The 19,873-nt window shown below is 50.9% G+C and overlaps 2 protein-coding genes across 2 annotated transcripts; both read left to right on the plus strand.

The window, feature by feature from the left end:
• The first annotated feature begins 211 nt into the window (after positions 1-211).
• On the plus strand, positions 212-2,000 carry LOC122365986. Its single transcript, XM_043337701.1, has 2 exons — positions 212-1,526; positions 1,966-2,000. Exons 1-2 carry the CDS (start codon positions 539-541, stop codon positions 1,998-2,000), a joined length of 1,023 nt encoding a protein of 340 aa, XP_043193636.1. The 5' UTR covers positions 212-538.
• A 15,550-nt stretch (positions 2,001-17,550) lies between these two features.
• Positions 17,551-19,864, plus strand: LOC122365987 (the record flags this gene model as incomplete). The annotated part of the gene is made up of 3 exons (XM_043337702.1): positions 17,551-17,693; positions 18,640-18,745; positions 19,787-19,864. Coding segments are annotated over exons 1-3 (324 nt in total), but the record flags the coding sequence as incomplete, so codon positions are not given.
• Positions 19,865-19,873: the final 9 nt, after the last annotated feature.

Consider the following 19,873-nt stretch of genomic DNA (forward strand, 5'->3'; position numbering starts at 1 on the left):
GGCGGCGATTGAGGCGGTTGGGAACAGCTGCAGCAATGGTGATGGCGGTGATGGCGACATGGCGGTTTGGGACTTCATCTCAGCGCGGCCGCCGCCCAGGCGCCGCTGCGCCCGGCTGCTCAGCCACCTACCGGATGGCGGGGTGGCCCTTACGGCCCTCACGCCCGTTCGGTCTGCGGCCACGTTGTGGGGTGGCGGTCGCGGGGTTAGCGGCGTTGGACTTCGTCCTTTATCCAGACTGCACCGTACCATCTGAACGGATGGATCTGCCAAGAAAGATGACATCCAAGGCGGCTGTCATAACCGGCTCTCGCCTCGACCGGCGGCCTCCCTCCCTCTCCCTCTCTCCCTCGCATACTGGTCACCCCTCTCGTCCCAGTGGACTCGCCCGGTGCCTCGGGCAGTATCTGTGACACGACCTCGGGTGAGCGGCCGGGAAGCAATACAGTTTTGAACGGGACGCCGTGCTGTCTACTTCAATGGCGACGAGGCGGTGAACGTGTGCGCCGCGCGGTGATTAGTGGCAAGGGAAGCAGTGATGGCGTCAGTGAGCCGGGCGCCCGAGTTTGATGCGGCAGTGGAGTCGTTCGGCGCGTACAGCAGGCGTCTCGAACAGCACTTTGTCGCCAACAGCGTCGGTGAAGATGAAGTCGAGAAGCGCCGCGCCATACTGCTGAGCGCGGTTGGCGCCAGCACCTTCAGCCTCCTGGAGGACCTCATAGCCCCAGCCGCAGTGGGAGACAAAACGTTCAAGGAGCTGGTGAAGATATTGGTCGACCACTTTGAACCGCAACAATCTGCAATTGTCTCCAGATTTCGGTTTCACTCCTGCACTCGCGATGCTGGAGAGTCAGTGTCGTCGTTTTCGGCGAGGCTCCGCAAGCTTGCGAAGCCCTGCAAGTTTCAGCCAGGCCAGCTGGACGAGATGCTTCGTGACCGACTGGTTTGCGGTATTCAGCATGAGCGGCTGCAATCACGTCTGCTGAGCGAGCCGCGGCTGACTCTGGACACGGCTCTGGAGATCGCTCAGGCCCACGAGTCGGCAGCAGCCAGTGCAGCCGAGCTCAGCGGCCGCTCCGAGTCGTCTGCCGTCATCGGACGGGTCGATGGGACACCACGGAGGATGGTGAACGACAGCCGACCAGCCCTGGTGAACGACAGCCGGCGAGCACTGGTGAACGACAGTCGGCGAACACTGGTGAACGACAGCCGACCAGCCCTGGTGAACGACAGCCGGCGAGCACTGGTGAACGACAATCGGCGTCCCCTGGACACCGGCGGGGCTGCCTCCCGCGCTCCGCCGGCGCGGGGTGCCTGCAGCCGCTGTCTCAGCCGACGGCACGTCCCGGCGGCCTGCCCCTTCCGCTCGCAGAACTGTTATGCGTGCGGAGCCGTGGGCCACACCAGAGCGGCCTGCCGGAGCCGCGCCGAGTCTCAGCGTGTCCGGCTGCTGGAGGAGGAGGAGCAGCCGGAGCCGTCCGTGACGCCTGGGACTTCTCAGAGTGGCGCGGCGCCCCACAATGACGGTGAGGACGAGCCATATTACTTGTTCCGTGCTCAAGGGGTGCAGTTGGGAGTAGATCGTAAACCACCACTAATGGTTGATGTATGTGTGGACGGCTGCCCGCTGCGTATGGAGTTAGATACGGGAGCTGCATTGTCTGTTTGCTCAGAGAAAGTGTTCAAGGGTACTTGGCCGGTCGGTGGGCCCCATCTTAGGCCATGTGACAAACTGTTGAAAACTTACAGCGGTGAGGTGTTAGGGGTGTGTGGTCAGGCGATGGTGGATGTTCAGTATGGCGGGCAGCGAGCGCAGCTGCCGCTGGTGGTAGTTAAGGGCGAGGGACCATTTCTTTTTGGTCGAAACTGGCTGTCGACCATACGACTTGACTGGCCCTCCATATGTCAGCTTACCGACCGCTCTCGGGCTCGGACGCTCGTTCAGGAGTTTTCTGAAGTTTTCAGCGATGGTTTGGGGTGCTATCGTGGCGCTGAGGTGACCATTTCGGTGGATCCCGATGTGAAGCCGAGATTCTTCAAAGCCCGCACAGTCCCACTGACATTCCGCGAGCAGGTGGATGCCGAGCTGGAGAAACAGATCCAGCAAGGACTGTGGGAGCCAGTGGAGCACAGTAAGTGGGCCGCCCCCCTAGTCGTCGTGCCAAAACCCGGGGGAAAGATCAGGTTATGTGGGGACTATCGCCTCACGGTCAACAGGGTGGCCAAGGTGGACCAATATCCGCTTCCACGCGTGGAAGAGCTGCTTACACGCTTAACGGGCAGTAAGGTCTTTTCAAAGATAGACCTTAAATCCGCGTACAACCAGATGGTTCTCGATCAGAGTTCACGTGACTTTCTGACCGTAAACACACAGAGGGGATTGCTGAGACCCACGAGACTTAGCTTCGGGTACGCTTCAGCCCCGGCCCTGTTCCAGAGAACCATGGACACGCTGCTAGCGGGGATACAGGGTGTGTGTGTGTTCCTCGATGATGTTGTCGTGGCGGGTGAGACTGTGGAAAGTCATGATGTAGCGCTGCGTGAGGTGTTGCGCCGGCTGCGTGAGGCGGGTCTCAGGGCGAACCGGGACAAGTGCTGTTTGGGCGTGGACAGCGTAACGTACCTGGGTCACAAGGTCAGCGGGAGCGGCGTGGAGACTACTGAGGAAAAGGTCGCTGCCATCACGGGCGCGCCAGAGCCCCGAGATGTCTCCGAGCTGCGGTGCTGGCTCGGCCTTATCAATTACTACGGAAAATTTTTGCAGGGTTTGGCCACCACCCTTTCGCCGCTGTATGTTCTGTTACGGAAAAATCGCCCTTGGCAGTGGACGCACATTGAAAGGAGAGCTTTTGAGGATGCGAAACGTTTGCTCAAAAGCCCTCCTGTTTTGGGACATTTTGACCCAAAACTCCCTGTGATTTTGGCATGTGACGCCAGTCCAGTGGGATTGGGGTGCATTCTTAGCCAGCAAACGAGGCAAGGGGAGAGACCGATCGCGTTTTATTCGCGCTCTTTAAACGAGACTGAAAGGCGCTACTCCCAGACCGACCGGGAGGGTTTGGCGGTGGTGGCCGGTGTAAAGAGGTTCCACTTTTATCTGGCGGGCCGTCCGTTTTCAATACGGACCGATCATAAGCCCCTGCTGGGGCTGATAGGTGAGTCCAAGCCGCTCCCACTGATGGCATCGCCCCGGGTGGTCAGGTGGGCCCTTATGCTGGGAGCGTATGATTATCGCTTTGAATTCGTCCCCGGCGTTAAACAAACTCACTGTGACGCGCTCAGTCGGCTGCCCGTCCCGTCGTCGGTGGTCGGTCAGTCGAGCCCCGTTCCGGCGGAGACGATACATTTGATGGAGTTTTTAGACGCGTCTCCGGTCACTGTGGACCACATTCGCCGGTGGACCTCTAGAGACCCTGTCTTGGCTGTCGTGCTTCAGTATGTTCAGGAGGGCTGGCCGGATGACGGGGAGGTGCTGTCGCCAGATTTCCGACCTTTTAGGTCCCGTAAAGCCGAGCTGAGCATTCAGGATGGATGTATATTGTGGGGTTCGCGCGTTGTGATACCGCCACAGGGAAGGGCAAAAATTTTGAGTCTTCTACACGACGGGCACTGCGGAGAGACGCGCACCAAGTCTTTCGCAAGAATGTATGTGTGGTGGCCTAACCTCGATCAGGACATCACATCCATTGCACAGAATTGTGGCAAATGTCAGGCTTATCGTGCCAACGTACCTGAGACTCCGCTGCACCCATGGATTTGGCCATCAAAACCATGGGAGCGTGTGCACGTAGATTATTGTGGTCCAATTGATGGCTGGTGGGTATTAATTGTCATTGACGCTCATTCAAAGTGGATGGACGTGTTTCCGTCGCGATCATGCACGTCTGAGACCACCATAGAACATTTGCGCGCTTCATTTTCCTCGTGGGGGCTGCCAAAGACTCTTGTGTCTGACAACGCACAATGTTTCTTGTCTGAGACTTTTCAGACGTTCTGTCGCTCGAATGGCATTCACCATTTGACTTCTCCTGCACTGTCTCCGAAATCTAACGGTTTGGCGGAGCGTAGTGTTCAGACATTGAAAAACAGTATTAAAAAGCAAACATCGGGCACGATTCACACCAAAATAGCGCGTTTCCTGCTGCGCTATCGCACAACACCGCACACAACCACCCAGGTGTCCCCAGCGGCATTATTCCTTGGCAGGACGGTGCGAACCTGGTCTGGATCTGGTCAGGCCTGATCTGAGTGGTAGAGTGAGGAAAAACCAGGACAAACCAAAAACTGTACGCCGACAGGGGCTCCTATGAACGTTCCGTGTGCGTAGGCGATGCTGTGTTTGTGTCAGCCGTTGATCGTGTACAAAGTGCTGCTGGTTGTAAATGGCTGCCGGGTGTGATAGTGGTGCGGAAGGGAGTAAAACTGGCTGTTCAGTTGCAGGATGGGAGAGTGATCTGGAGGCATCTGGATCGGGTCCGGCCGCGCCGGACTATGGCCGACGTACCACCGCCGACCGCTGGACGGGCGCTGGACCTGGATCGGACGCGGCGGGACCTGTTTGATGCCGACGTACCGCCGAGGGCCGGACTGACGGCTCGGGCGGTGGCCCCGGCTGCTCCGGACGGGTCACCGTCGGTCCCGGCGGGCGGACCGCCGCGATACAATCTGCGTCCGCGAGAGACGTTACGGCGGCCGGACCGGCTGTTGTGTGAGTGAAGTTTGTGAGCGCTCCGTGCCTGATATCGTTAAAAGTGACCAGAGTTTTGTTGTTACGTTAGTTGTGATTATGTTATATTGCGGGGTGGAGGGATGTCATAACCGGCTCTCGCCTCGACCGGCGGCCTCCCTCCCTCTCCCTCTCTCCCTCGCATACTGGTCACCCCTCTCGTCCCAGTGGACTCGCCCGGTGCCTCGGGCAGTATCTGTGACACGACCTCGGGTGAGCGGCCGGGAAGCAATACAGTTTTGAACGGGACGCCGTGCTGTCTACTTCAGCGGCTATGAGGCGATCACAAAGCTTCACCAAGAGCTTCTCCTTCATGGGGCCGGCCGGCCGTTAAGTCGCAACACCGGCTGCCGAGTGCCAACAGCTGCTTGCGCTGGCGCCGACGCGTTGTGGGCCGCGCTGCTGACGCCCAAGCTGCGATATCAACCATCTATGAATAAGTGGCAGCGGTGGCGGCTTGTCAGTTGTTAACGTGCCTTAACAGACGTTGCGAATAGCCCGCGTTGGAATCGCATGGTTGGGAACACAACGCAAGTAAAAATGGGCTTCCTTGATGAACCTACTTTTTAGGCACTGTAGCCTTTGTAATTTTGGATGTTTTGCTGTAGATATTATTTTCTGCATATATACTATATAGGCACTCACGTGCTTTAAATCGCGCAATGCAATTGAACCATGGTAAAGACAATGATAAATTAACTGAGAGCTGACATGCGCCATGCTTTGTGTGTGTATGTGTGTGTGTGTGTGTTTTTTGCGAGTCGATAAAAGTGGTTTTGGACACTGGATGAGTTTTTAGGGGTGTGGTGAGGGGGGATGTAATTCCACAGACCTTCTGTCAGATTCACTAATGCAGTAGGTCTGTGCGGTGTTTAGCTATCGGAGCATTCTTTGAAAGTCGTGAATAGGGCCACCGAGTACCTAAAGCCGTGATATTCCCCCACAAAAACTTATTTTAAATAACCGGGGATAGGTACATGAGCAGAGTAAATGCTATTACGAACGTCTATCACAATGCTGAGCGAATAGGAAAATCCATAGATGGAGAATTGTGCCGCGTTACGGGTGCTCGGGCGCAGCCAATCCACCGTTACCCCAGCGGTGACCTTGACCCGCATCGTCTGTCTCGGCTCCAAAGCCAAACCGGCGTGGAATTGGGAGCGTTCGAGCACTCATGGTCCAGCGCAATTCTCCACCTAAATCCATTCCTGATACACATTTGCTTGCTCATAGTCATGTAACCCCGGTAAATTCACCCAACTTTCATATTGGTCGCTCCATAGACAGATGGCCACAGAGATCAACTTAAAAGGCCATTGTTGCATTCATTTAGTGGAGATCATTAAAGAGCCGTGACAGGCCACAAGTCGCGTGACATCATACGTGTAACGACCAATGACGTCGGCCTGCAAAACCCAATGGAAGCGGCTAGCAGCGTGCAATAAAACAGGGCGCTGCTTTCTAAATGTCTGTCGTGCGCCATAAATGAATATATTCTTTGTAACCTGGCAACTCAGTATCTTTTTTTAACTATTGTACTAGTATTTAATAATTTCATAATTTTATAATTGTGCTTACGCTTTATGTTGATATTAGTGATAAATCCTTAGATAAAGTAAATCGATGTGATATTTAATAGAAAAATAGCAAACTAACGCACCATTCATTCGAAAGCTGGGGAACCTACTAAAAAGAACTACTAAAATTCCTGAGGAACCAAAGGATCAAATGGGGATTAAATAAGCCCCGTTTACATAGGAGTTGCCAGATTCACATGCCAGCTCGATCTACTTTCAGGTGTTCGGCCTCCGCCATGTCGACAAATGCTGCGCAGCAAATACAAAATCCAGAAATGTGGTAATGGAGTTCTGGCCACCAAATAGAAAAAGCCTGCCAAGTTTATGATGCTCTTCATGTTATGTAGTTTTGATAATAAACGACGCATGGGCTTCAAATGAATTGTGTGTCGTACATTTGGGCATCATATGAGTGGAATATTGCAAAGTTTTTACCCATCATTTAAGCATGAGGCTAAATTGTTTCCATGAAAGCGATGAAAATAAAGCTGATTGTTGAGTTCGATGCACTCCTTGCAGCTTATATTTAGCGGATTGCATTTATTCTTATTCTACATTCATTTATAGAAAGATCAAATATGTAACACCCCTTTTCCCGCTTAGGTACCTACCTTCAACCTCTGAGCAGTGACATATTTTCTTGATCGATTCAAAAGGCATGGAAAACACAAAGCAGAAACTGAGTGCGTAAGATATTTGGTAACAAGTATCACATACGCTCTAAATGACTATCTAAGCAGTTTCGAGAGTCAGTAATTACCTATTTAATCACGTTGCGCTCATTCATAAAGTCAAACAAATACCTAAACCGATTGGTAGCGTCATCTAGGCGATCATAAGTGCCAAACTGCTAGTTGAAGACTTCTATTATAGATGGCACTGCTAGACAAGCCAGAGCGTAAGCCAGAGGATTTTACCACCGCCGTGAAAAATTCCTAACCAAAGGTGCACTCCGGTCCCCTCAACATAAAACTCTCGATATTTCTCTAACCAATCAGAGTAAGCCTTGCTCGGCGCTGATTTGCTCATCAGAAAATGACGTCATTAGGGAGCCACGGCGTTCAAGCTATTTTGTGGCGGCTCAGGTGATCCACTTAGAAGTCATATTTTGATGTTTTTAGAAAAGTCTGATGAATGCTTTTATATTTTCAGAAAAGCACCCCTAATGTTGTTGTTGATAAACACAACTTCGCTATTTTTGCCAACAGTAATAAGACAGGAAATCATCTGTTGGTGGGTCTTCACGCTAAATCTACCACCCCCAACTACGTCATCATCGTTCCTGAGCATGCTGTACTTGGTCATAACTTCGTTGCCCAGCACTAGTCTAGCCTTGATTTCCGCCAATCAGAGTGCAGAGCTGTCTGCCAAGAGACAGCAGTACTCGATATTAGTGGTGGGCCAAATACTTGTTTTCTCAGATGTTTTTCTTTGGAGCCTTTTATATCTTACTTTTGTTTATATTATATATCGCTTTATATTTTGTTTTTGTAAAGAATATCCGCATATATTGTGATTTATATAGCTTGATTTAGCTAATATGGCAAAGTGTTTACGAAGGGGTGCAGGGAGATATGGCAGCAGATATGGTGCTTGCAAGTAGTCTTTGTACGCATGAAATAGTACTCGTTTTTCGAGCCGAAAATAACCTATTTATTGCAATTTATTGATGTATCATGCCTGAATTCCGAAAAAGTGCTCTTCGTAGCATTGAATACAGTCACTTGTGTAGTTGCAAAAGGTCACTGGCCAGTTTTGTGATATCTCTAGGCCAGCTAGGGAAATGTCTAAATGCTATGTAAACAGGGTTATAGATGCCTGCTATTCCGTCGTGAAAACGGCCATTATGAAGATATTTGCTGTAAAAGGATTTAGCTAGAATCGTTCAAGGCAATGTAAACCGATCTGGTAAAGCTTGGAGCATTCCCCAGATAACCCGCCGTGAAAATTGCTACTATTTAGGTACATGACACTGGTTTTCTTAATTTGTATCATTTTAACATTTAAAATACGCAAAAGGGCAGTATCGTTTATGATCGATAAATACATTTTCAACTCTACACCTATAGGACGCAGATCGACCTTCAGTCGGAAATAACAGGAAAATCGCTGAACATTACTTAAATGAAAAGTTAATGCTTCAATAAATCTCAATCAGGAGAGCCAATGAAGTAACCAATAATAGTATTTCGTACCACCGCCCGCGATTTGACATCAGTAAAACATCAAACTTAACGCTTTAATCGTACCAGTCACGACAGGGCTGCCGGTACTTAATGATAAAATGTAATGAATTTATTGGGCGCTGAGACAGCCATCCGATCGGCATTCGGCTCCAGTCTGCAAATATGGAGCGACTAGATTGAGCTATTGAGTAGTGTGTCAGATAAACATTGGAACTTAACTCAGCGAACAGTTTGTATAGCTTCCCACTTCTTTATCAACTCAGCCGTCGTCTTATTGTACAATTTTACACATTTTTGTAGAAGCACTAATCGAAGACGAGAACCGTTGGATGCAGATGATGCCCAAACATTGTTCGTTTCCTAACAACACTCATCGGATCTTGAATTAGGCCATGTAGAGTTCACTTACGATGTCAAAGGTCTAAGACGAGTGACCTAATCTGGCCTGAAAATGCGCTAGAGTAACTGAGCATGGATTTGGGCGGGTGTTGAGCATTGGGCAATTGGCATTAAAATCCTCGCCGGCCGAGGGGGGAGGGCGGATGCCGCCCCTCCATAGGGTTTTTTCGCGATAGCTCCAAGCACGCTGGCGATAGAGAGCTGAAACTTGGCATACCTGATCTTTGATTCAAGCCAGATCTTTTGACACCAACCGCATTTTTGGGTCAGGTCAGGTCACTGACCTATGACGTCATAAGTGAACCTCTGCACGGTCTTTAGATGTCGCAACTTCGCAACGCCTCACTGCCAGAGGAGATGTCATAGGGAAATGAAACTTGCAGGATCTAGTATCCATTATGAGTCTCACAACTTGTATATCTCGGATTTTTCCTCAAGGTCATATGAGGTCAGGTCATTTTCGTGACCTCACCATTATAAGTCAATGGGGAAAAATGAAAACTGCTATTCTGGCGCCGGGAACGATCTCCAACTATCTCAAGCACACAGAATCGTGATTTGATGCACTTCTTGCAAGGTTAGATGCGTCCCTTTTGCAATGTTGACCTTGTGTGACGTCATTTATGACGTCATCAAGGTCATATTAGTTTTTCGTCAATAACTCCCGATCAAATTAAGCTAGCAAGTCGGGAAAGCCACCAATGGACTCAGGAAGACCTGCCAAATCGAATGATATGCGACACGACTTCTTTCGACCAACTTCGTGACCTGGGGGTGCTGACCTGACCTTGACCTGAGGTCAACATCCTAAGTTGACCTGACCCAAACAAAAAGTATATCATCCGACGCGCCTGAGCGAGGCGAACACGATGCTGCCAAAATCGCGGCTCTGCGCCCGTTTTTTTGCGAAGTTATTCACCAAAAACTGAACCGTACCTTGGGGCACTTGACCTGACCTCAGAGGTCACCGGTTGACCTAGGAGCTTAAAATCGGGTACCAATCTCTGCGTCTCGTAACGGCGCACACGCTCGTTTTTTTTTTCTGCGAAGCGCTAGCTCCACCAGGGGCGAAACGGCGAGGGGGGTTCTTACCCCCCCCCCCCCCCTCGGCCGGCGAGTATGTATGAAAACCAATAGGTCCGGCGAGGGCTAAAAGACAACGACCCTTAGTAGATAAATGACTGAAGCTTAGTAAAGCAATATGGGCCTACACCTCCCAAACGCTCTTGGAGCATAAATTCGCCCCACTATAGTGGGGCGAAGTTTTATAAAACTCGCATAGGCATTATACCTTAAGGTCAGCTATGTTTATAATATCCTTTACTCCCAAAAGTTGTTGCATGTCATCAAACAACGGTAATCCATCCTCAACTCACAAACTGCTGCAGTTTTACTCAACCATTGGTTATCCAGTCCTATCCGCCCGACATATCTTAGCATGAATGACTATGAGTTGATCCGTTTAAAATGCATGACTTCGTCTTTCCGTGAGTTTCAAAATTGATAATATGTTATGTACATCACAGACTTCTCTATATATATAAGAGAAGTCTGTGGTTACATATAAAATTATGAGAAATGGCTATTGTCAGAATCAACAATGTCGTTGTGCAATGTGCATCTCAGTGCAATGTTTGTAGGTCAAGTTTTACAGATGCCACTTTCGTCATCCCGGCGTTATTGACTGATTGACTGACTGACACGCTGACAGACAGGCAAACTGATCGTTGTATCTGACTGACTGACCGACTGAATGACTGCTAGCTGTTTGTCTGAGAGGAGACTGACTAACTAGCAGGCTGGTAGACAAACAAACAGACAGACAAGCTAGGCAGGCAGACAGACAGATTGACAGTGACTGAATGACGGACTGAACGACTGACAGATTGAAGAACTGACAGGGCTGGCGGACTGACGGACTGACGGACGGATTGACTAACAAATCGACAGACTGACAGTGACGGACTGATGGGCTGACCGACTAACGGATTGACGGACTGACTGATGGATTGACGAACTGACAGGCCTGACGGACTGAGGGACTGACGAACTGACGGACTGACAGACTGACAGACTGACGAACTGACGGACTGACAGACTGACGGACGAACAGACATGGACTGACTAATGTACCGATTGACTGACGGACTGACTGCATGACTGACGGGCTGACTGACGGATTAGCTAGTAGACGGGCAGACAGTGACCGACTGATTGACTGACTGACTGACTGACTGACTGGCTAGCTGGCTGACGCACTGATGAACTGGCGGACGAACTGATGGACTGACGAACTGACGAACTGACGAGCTGACGGACTGTCAGACTGACAGACTGACTGACAGACAGAGGGACTGATTGGTGACGGTCTATCTGACTCACTGACTGACTGACTGACTGACCAGCAGACAGGACGACTTACCGGCGGTGTTCGGCTGCTGCTGATGCTGCTGCTGGTGCTGCTGCTGCTGATGCTGCTGCTGCTGGCCGGCCGCCGCTGGGTGGTGGGGCGCCGGTAGCCGCGGCCCGGCCGGTCGCAGCTGCGGTGGCCCGCCGGCCCTCAGCGGCCGAGGACCCCGCGGTCCGGCGCCGCGCGGCATCCGCAGCTCGGCGCCGCTGGCCGACGGCCGCATGGGAACACCCATTCCAGCAGGTCGCGGGCCCCTCATCCTCTGAGGCGCCATACCACGAGGAGGCGGCATGCCGGGCTGAGGCGGCACCATGCCGGCCTGAGGCGGCGCCATGCGAGGGGCGGGCACGGTCGATCGCGGTCCCGGCTGCGGCTGGCCGGCTGGGCCCGCTCCAGCACCGCCCTCATCGGCGCCCATCACCGTGTTGATCAGCTTTGAGGCGAAGTTGAACATAGCACGGCACTGGTCTACGGCGCTGGCGCACGAGTCGTCCGGTGTGGCGCCGCGGCCATCGGCGGCGTGGCCCGGCTCGGCTGATCGGCGGCGCTCGGCGGGCTCTATGGCGGGCTCACTGCAGCGCGCGCCGCGTCGGCCAGCGGCCGGCCGGCAGCCAGCGATGGCGGACGACCATCGACGGCGACACTAGCGCCGGCGATCGATAGCGGCCGACGGCGCACACTCGCCACTCGGTGGTGACGTCACCGCGACTCAGGTGTCGCCGGATTAGTCAGAGCCGATTGCATCTGGGTGCCGGCTTGACTAATCGAGTGCACGGCCGTAGTGGCGTGTTTGCGCCGCCCTGGGAGGGCGGCGCAGACCCTGTATGTCCGCGGGACACCCTCCGGTGCCACTGCCAGGCGACCGCGCCAGGAACACGGCCGACATCGTGGGAGGGGCGTGGACGAGACCCAGCGTGGTCGGCAATGTCCAGCAGCTAGAAGTCAAGCGACGACATCAGAAATCAAATAGGGTGTCTCGGAAAAATGAAAAAGGTTATTGGCTACTTTACACGAGAAAGATGTTGATAAAAAACGAAGCATAGTGGGTAACTGAGCAGCCAGGATCGATACGGAGTTTTGAGGAGGGATACTTACCTATACGCCGTTTTAAGTACCTATATGTAATACGGCATTATTGTGGTGCATGCATTGCAAGTTTCTAACTCACATACATTGCTCAAATACGCGTATCTTGTAGTGGACGTGCAATAACTATATGACCATTACCTATGTAGTTTAATCCTCGCCTGTATTGGTGTTTTTCCAGCCGCGAACGTATGTCCATTGGACCCCCCTTGCCGGTTGGCCCATGATCGAGCTATAGCTTCGCGGAAAAAAACGATCGTGTTGCCCGTGACGAGAGGAAGCCGATGATACCCAATTCCAAGGTCCTAGGTAATTGGTTGACCTTCCAGGTCAGGCCAATGACCCAAAAGTCGGGAAAATCGGGACCTGTGAGAACGTCGTAAAGCGTGGCTGCTATGGAGTTTTCGGGGTGCTGATCACGAATATCATGTTAGTGTTGAGCACAGATGATGTCTTCATGCATTTAGGCCAGGTCGGGTCAGGAAACTACTTCGTATATGTTCATATGGTTGCTAAATTCGAATTCAGCTCCAAAAACTAGCCTAAAAACATGTAAAACTCGAATAAGTGAACCGAGGCCATCAAAGGTCAAGGACCTGACCTGACCTTCAGGTGACCTTGACACCCACCCTAATATGTATGGGAGCAACATCATATTCCATGTTTGAACGCCTGAAACGACGAAAAGACTGGAAACGCGCGGCTAATACGAGCCGACATACGCCGAATCGCGATTCCGGCCAAACATGGTCTCGAAAAGTAGGTCACAGGTCAAAGGTCATTCGGGTCATGGTCATGAAATTTTCAGAGTAGGTGTAAAATTGATCAACGCGAGGGTACTTGCTGAGCGTTTCGTCGGGATCAGACGCTTTTTAGCGAGCTATTCGCGAAAAAACCGAGGGGGTACGTTCGACCTCCCCCCCCCACCCCCCATACGGGCGATGGTTAAAGGCAGGTATGTAAAAGCAAAGCATTTGAAATTGCAATAGATGCAAAATTTCACGCTCCTAAAGACATCTAACCAGCTAATGATAATAAAATGTATCGCGCTAAGTATATAGTTAAGTAAGATTGGATTAAAAAATAATTTACAATGCTAGACTAATTCAAAATGACTTCAGCAGGCAGAAGCTTCAGAGCTAATAAATACAATGCACACTGAATAATGCACTTTTTCTTTCTCGGGAAAATAGTACGACTGAAAACACATTTTAATGTGGACATAAAAAGGAGATAAGTAACCGGGACGGACTGAGACTCCTTTGACTGACAGCGAGCGGGAGCCGAGGAAGAAAAGTGGATACAGAGAGAGAGAGAGAGAGAGAGAGAGAGAGAGAGAGAGAGAGAGAGAGAGAGAGAGAGAGAGAGGAGAGAGAGGGAGAGGAGAGAGGGAGAAAGGGAGAGAGAGAGAGGAAGAGGAAGAGAGAGGGGAGGGAGAGCTGAGAGATAGAAAGACATACCTACAGAGAGAGACAGGAGAGAGAGAGAGAGAGAGAGAGAGAGAGAGAGAGAGAGAGAGAGAGAGAGAGAGAGAGAGAGAGAGAGAGAGTAAGAGAAATAGAGACAGAGAAAAGAGAGAAAGAGAGGGGAGAAAGGAAGGTGGGTAGGACATTTTCATAAAGCTTGCGCGAGGATATTTAAACGAGTTTAGCCTAGACCGAGCGGAGAAAGTCAGACAGGAGTGACAGGGTAAAGGCTCAGATGAAAGACAGGGTGGTTTACAGGCACAGGCGATACCCTGGTGAGTTCCGATGGGCTGAGGTCAGTTCAGACGGGCCGGGAGTCGCAGTGCCCAGTGCTGCTGGTTCATTACAGCCGGTTCGCGCTGGTCCGAGGCCGATTGTGCGGCCCTTTGTGGTCGGCCGGCGGTGTAGCCCCAATGACCGGCGCGCCGCCACAGCGCACTGATGAATGGCACCCCAGTCTGTGCGGCGCTTTGTCCGCGCTGGCACCAGCAAAAATGACCGCCGACGACATCAAAAGGAGCTTAGCGTAATGTGCCGTCACGTATTCCACGGGCGACATCGGCAGCACAGGCCGAGCACCGCGCCGTGCCGCAGCAAAAACCGACTCAACGAGTCATTTGTCATATATGTACTACTGCTCTGGTTCTCCATAGTTGAGGAAGTCAACAGCGTGACGTTGGTGTGCGTTATTGCTGTGTTACAAGATAAATTTCGACTTATTTAGGGATAATATTATACGAGTGATACAGGTGTGACTATTGGACCATTGGTGTAGTGTTTTTTAAACGCATTTTCTCTATTTCTGTATTCGTTCTAAAAATGCCGGGTAGCAAGAAAAGGACAATATCAGAACCTTATTTCAAGGTTGCTAAGAGGACAGAGGTATAAACTAAGCACTCAGTATTGTCACTTCTATACAGGATAAATGTCAATAAAGACGTGTGAAATCTTTTAAGCTTATATTTTCAACTTCTTTTACATCGGTCCAAGCATTTACAATCGGTAATAGCCAATGATCCTACAACTATGGTCATAACTTACTACACCCCTTATAACTAGGTATATGCCTATCTACGACTGAGTAGTCATACGCAAAAGGCAAAAGCAAAAAAAAAGAGCGAAAGCAAGTGACAGCAGGAAAAAACGTTAGCATAGACGGAAAACCGGCTGTTTCGTGTCAGAAGCCATGACGGAGACTGTCCTTGTTGGGTTTGAGAGCCCTCGATTATTATTAGGTACTTGTGTCATATTTGTATGGTTTGTCAATAAATGTTAAAAAAGACAGCAGGAAAAAATATTCGAAGTTCTAGAAGCTTATATTCACAGGATTTTCTTCACTTTTTTAAATAAGCTATGACCAGGCCGGGCGGGAGTTATGCCCGATAATATGAAACTCGGATCTGAGCCACGACTGCCGCCTCCCCGCTGGACGAGCTGTGGCTTAGCGGGGAGATCCGGAAACGGGCGGACGAGGGCCGAGGGAAGACCGTTTGTGTGGCTGGGCAGCGCAGTGGGCGGTCGGTCATCTCTCACAGTCTTCATCAGATTCCAGCAGAGAGCGGTCCCTCTGCCCGTGGATGCAGAAAGACCCCTCCACCAATGGGAAGAAAACGGCCTCAATGCCGATAGACATTGAGCGTCGCTCATGGAGCGATTTCTCCGTAAATGGAAAGGGAACGACTCCTATGCAGACGGGAGAGAGCCAGTCCCTCCAGCCACGTGAATACGGCGGCCCCTCTGTAAACGGGAAGATTATGTCGCTTTGCCGAGGGTGAAAAACGACAAGTGAGCTTTTGCGAATTGAAGGGAGTGATCCTAGTTCAGAAGGCTATTTAACCCTATTAGTGGCAGGCTCCTGGCTACCCCATATTAGTGGCAGGGGGGGGCTGTTTACGACCCCCCCCCTTGATATCTCGAGATCTAACCGGCCGATTTTCAAAATTCAAACGGCATTCGATTTGGCTCAACGAGATCTACATTTCTAAAAAAATAAAATTAAAAAATGTCAATAGGAGGGTAGAGGGGGTAAAAACGGGCAAATTGCAGATACATTTTAGACTGTTTATCACGGCCAGGTTTCTGAACCAATCTTAACGCAACTTTTGCCGATCGATAGAGAATGAACCAGGAATTCACATGGATCCTAAAAATGCATTTTCAAAAATCATAGGCGGATACAGATCATTGAGATTGGGGGTACACAAAAAGTATAGTAAATAAGGCTTTTGTTGGTACTGTTTCTAAAAAGGGTGGCAATGGTCTTGTTATGTTACAATTTTCTGATGAGAGAGCGACTAAAATTGTATTGGTCATGCATAGGCGGTGTCAGGGCACCTATGTTGGGAGGTAAAAAATAACCCCCCTTTTTGGACGCCTGGATCCGACTATTATAGCAAAAACGTGTCAAAAGAGGATGCACAATAACTTTGTATATGTTATCACATGATACCTTTCATTCACTGTTCGTAAAACTGGTGCAGCATCGTGATCTTCGCCCAAATGACTCGCTTCACGAATAGGACCCCCAATTCCCAGTGCTCTGGAGCCGCCCCTGGTAAAGTTATGAACTTGAACTTTTCAGGGAATGTGCCCAATTTAGTTTTAGGAAAAGTCAGAAAATTTCAGCATCGTAGCTTCAGCGGTTTCGGAGATATTCCCGAAAAACCTGAGGGGTGGATAAAAACAACCCCCCCCCCCCTGCCACTAATAGGGTTAAGGTATACATTTTAACAATATTGTTTTGCTGGTATTCAGATAGCAGTGGATCACAATCAACATATTCGACAGTCAGACAGAGTCAACAATTTACAGGATACGGCGCAGTCCAGTACACAGGGCTCTACTCAACAGACCACAGCCAGGCAGTAAGAAGGCCACAAGAGAATGCAGCACACAACAACGAGAGTCTTCAGAATAGAGCGAATGAAAGTTCACATTCTATGGAAGCGCCGTCCGCAGTCTTCTTCAGCTCGGGCACAGTCGGACACAGTCTGTCTTCCACAGTCAGTTCACAGTCTGGGACAGTCGACCTACAGTGGGATACAGTCCGGTCCTCAATGTGATACAGTCGGCTGGACGGCCCGCAGCGGGCGGTGCCCGACCTCCCGCCGGCTGCGCGGTCGGTGACCACCTCTCGGCACATTTCCCGCCCTCTGATCCGTCTCCGGGCCATCAGCTCGGGCGTCTGCTGCCGTGTCGGGCCGGGCCGCCGCCCGATCACCGTCACTGCCGGCGGCCGGCCCCGAGTGACTGCCGCCTCCCTCCCCCGCCGTGTCGTGAGCGATGTCCCCGCCGGGGGACCACCCAGTGCTGCTGTCGGCCGGCCGCAGATCGGTCGCCGCTCAGCCGCCGCGCCGCGCCGGACCGCCACAGGTTGGCGCCGCGGGCCGGCGCGGTGCTGCGCGCGCGGCCGCCGCTCCTCGCCATGAGACGCCGCCGCGGCCGTGGCCATCGATTTCCGTCCGGGCGGCGGTCAGCTGGTGGCGGCGGCGGCCGTCGGGCGGCGCTGGCGGCGAGCACAGCTGGCCAGCTGCCGAGATGGCGAGCGTCGAGCAGCTGCTGCTGGCCGCCCTCTGGACGCCGCTGGCCGCTGCGCTCAGCACCAGGCCGGACTCCACTCCGAGCCAGCCGTCCTCACCGCCGCCGGCCTCCAACAGCTCCGAGGAGGCGGGTGCGCCGCGGGTGGAGGCGGCCAGAGACCCATATGGCGGCGGCGGCGGCGGCCGGCAAGTCAGCCTCTCATCCGCTGCTCACGCTGACACTGGTGCTGGCGCTGTGTTTTGTCAGTGCTGCTGCCGCCTTCGGACTGCGACGCGTGCTCCGGCGAGCCTTCTTCAAAGACAGGTGGGTGCTAGCCAGGCTGTTAGCGACTGCATTTCTGCCACCTGTCACGTGCTCACCTAACTTAGCTTTCCTATTGAAAAGCAAATTTTGAAGTCACTAACTTGTGGACGCCTTTCAGACTCATTAGTAGTCCCAAAAGCCCCATAGATAGTGGGATTCAGCAAAACTTTTCTTTATTAAGTAGGGATTGGTCCACATTTAAATCATTCCGAACCTAAAATTGTGTTTTAGGAAAACTTCAGACTTCACTCAGGTTACTAGTTTGGCTGAAAAGCGGGAAGACCATAACCTAACCTCTGCCCTGCTCCTTCTCCTATGTCATCATGCTGATGAAGTTCCTTTATTTTGAACGCATACACTGCGTAGGTACTTGCATCATAACCGAAGGTTTGTTGTCAATAGTTAAAACACTATTCTTTAGAATTGTGTTTTTCTATTGAAAAACAAATCTGAGTTCCCTGACAATTTGGCAAAAGCTGCCTGAGATCAGTAAATTCAGTATGCATACCTACGCGCGTACTGCGTAATACTCACCTAGCGTCTGCCATCCATACTTTCAGTTACAGCTATTGGCAACAGATGGCAGCACACATACGCGCCTGGAAGGTAGTCTGTGCCGCATTATGCCCGGGTATTGCGGCACGGTATAGGCGCTGTGAGAACCCACATTGCACAATGCACATAGCCCCCGCCGTAAATTTACCGGATCGGATATATTACATTTTTCAGAAGTCATGTCTGATTTCATGAGTAGAAGGAGAGCTGACCTATGCATATTATGTATGGTCATTTGCATTTGGTACCTAGTCCCACGTAATTGCAAAATGCTTTCAATATTAGGAAGAACTTTGGTATGAATGAAATGAATGAAACTCGAATGAAAGAACTTTGGTACGGTACAGAGAGAAAAGTGTTCTTACCCACTAACTCCCAATGATGTTTTCAGGACGGGAAGTTATCGTTATTTCAAAGTGAACCAAGAAGACGACGGAGAGTTGATGGCAGTTGACGGCGGGTACCACGTGGCTCTGGATGATTCCAGCGAAGACGAGGTAGGACAAGAATGGGGTAAGATTGATGGAGGATAGAATGGCAATAGAGTAGAGTGGGGTAAGACTGAAATTGGGTGGAACTATTGCTGAGGGAAGAAATGGTGAGGCTAAGAGGGTCGAGGGATCAAGTGCTAGTGAGGGAAGATTGAGATTGAGTGGGACTGGGAAAGATGGAGTTGAAGTTCGGCATATACGACACACATGAGCAGTGAGCACCCTCGTGAAATGTGCCTTTATTCATTTAATGGACATAGATTAACTCCGGATACACTCTCTGCTTGGAAGGGTGTAAAACAAAGTTAATCTTCTCGGCCTCAAGGATAAAGTAGGTAGTTCTTTTGACCGTGGCCTGGGAACTGTATGTGCGACCTTCCTTGAGCAGGTGTACCTACCAGGGTTGTGCTTGACTCATGAGTCGAGTCAGAGATTTGACTCAACTCTGACTCAGATGAGTCAGGTTTGAGTCGAGTCGGATAAAATGTTGAGCTGTTGAGTTGAGTCAGAGTTGAGTCAGACAAAAATATTAAGGTGTTGAGTTGAGTCATAGTTGAGTCAGTAAAATAACTTTTGACATTGAGTTGAGTCAAAAACATTTAGGAACATGAGTCAGCTGACTCATCTTTCTAGAAACAATGTATAAGCTTTTCATTCTCCCCCACCCCCGCTTAACAACTTAGGCCTGGCCCTGCTGCCGGATTTTTTTCACCCCCCCCCCCCCCCGCTCATCAACTTTTTTATCTGAGTCAAATTTGAGTCAACAAACTTGGCTCAACAAAAAATTGAGTCAAGTTTGAGTCAACCAATATTTTCATTGAGCCGCTTGAGTCATGAGTCGAGTCAAGGAAAAAATCAGCTCCTTGTTTGAGTCAGAGTTGAGTCGGGGCTTTCTGAAGTTGAATGATGAGTCGAGTCGGCAAATTTTTTTGAGTCGAGCACAACCCTGGACTACCTACCACTTAACCTATATGGAAACATGTGAGCGCCTATTAATTAATTATCATCACATTTTGCTCATACAGGATATTTCACACTATGTTACAGCTGGGTCCAGCGCGGCTTCCGGTCAACACACCGGAAACGGCGCAGGTGCGGCGAAGTTGTCTGTCTCCGCCGCCAGAGGCCAATCTC

The sequence above is a fragment of the Amphibalanus amphitrite genome, unplaced genomic scaffold (genome assembly GCF_019059575.1).
Source record: "Amphibalanus amphitrite isolate SeventyFive unplaced genomic scaffold, NRLGWU_Aamphi_draft 000776F_arrow, whole genome shotgun sequence".
Classification (NCBI taxonomy): Eukaryota; Metazoa; Arthropoda; class Thecostraca; order Balanomorpha; family Balanidae; genus Amphibalanus; species Amphibalanus amphitrite.

Excerpts from the sequence above, each read along its gene's own strand:
- LOC122365986 (XM_043337701.1), top strand. The coding sequence starts at position 539 with ATGGCGTCAGTGAGCCGGGCGCCCGAGTTTGATGCGGCAGTGGAGTCG. Across the intron at positions 1,527-1,965 it reads CGCGGCGCCCCACAATGACG|CGATGGTTTGGGGTGCTATC; the intron begins GTGAGGACGAGC and ends TGAAGTTTTCAG.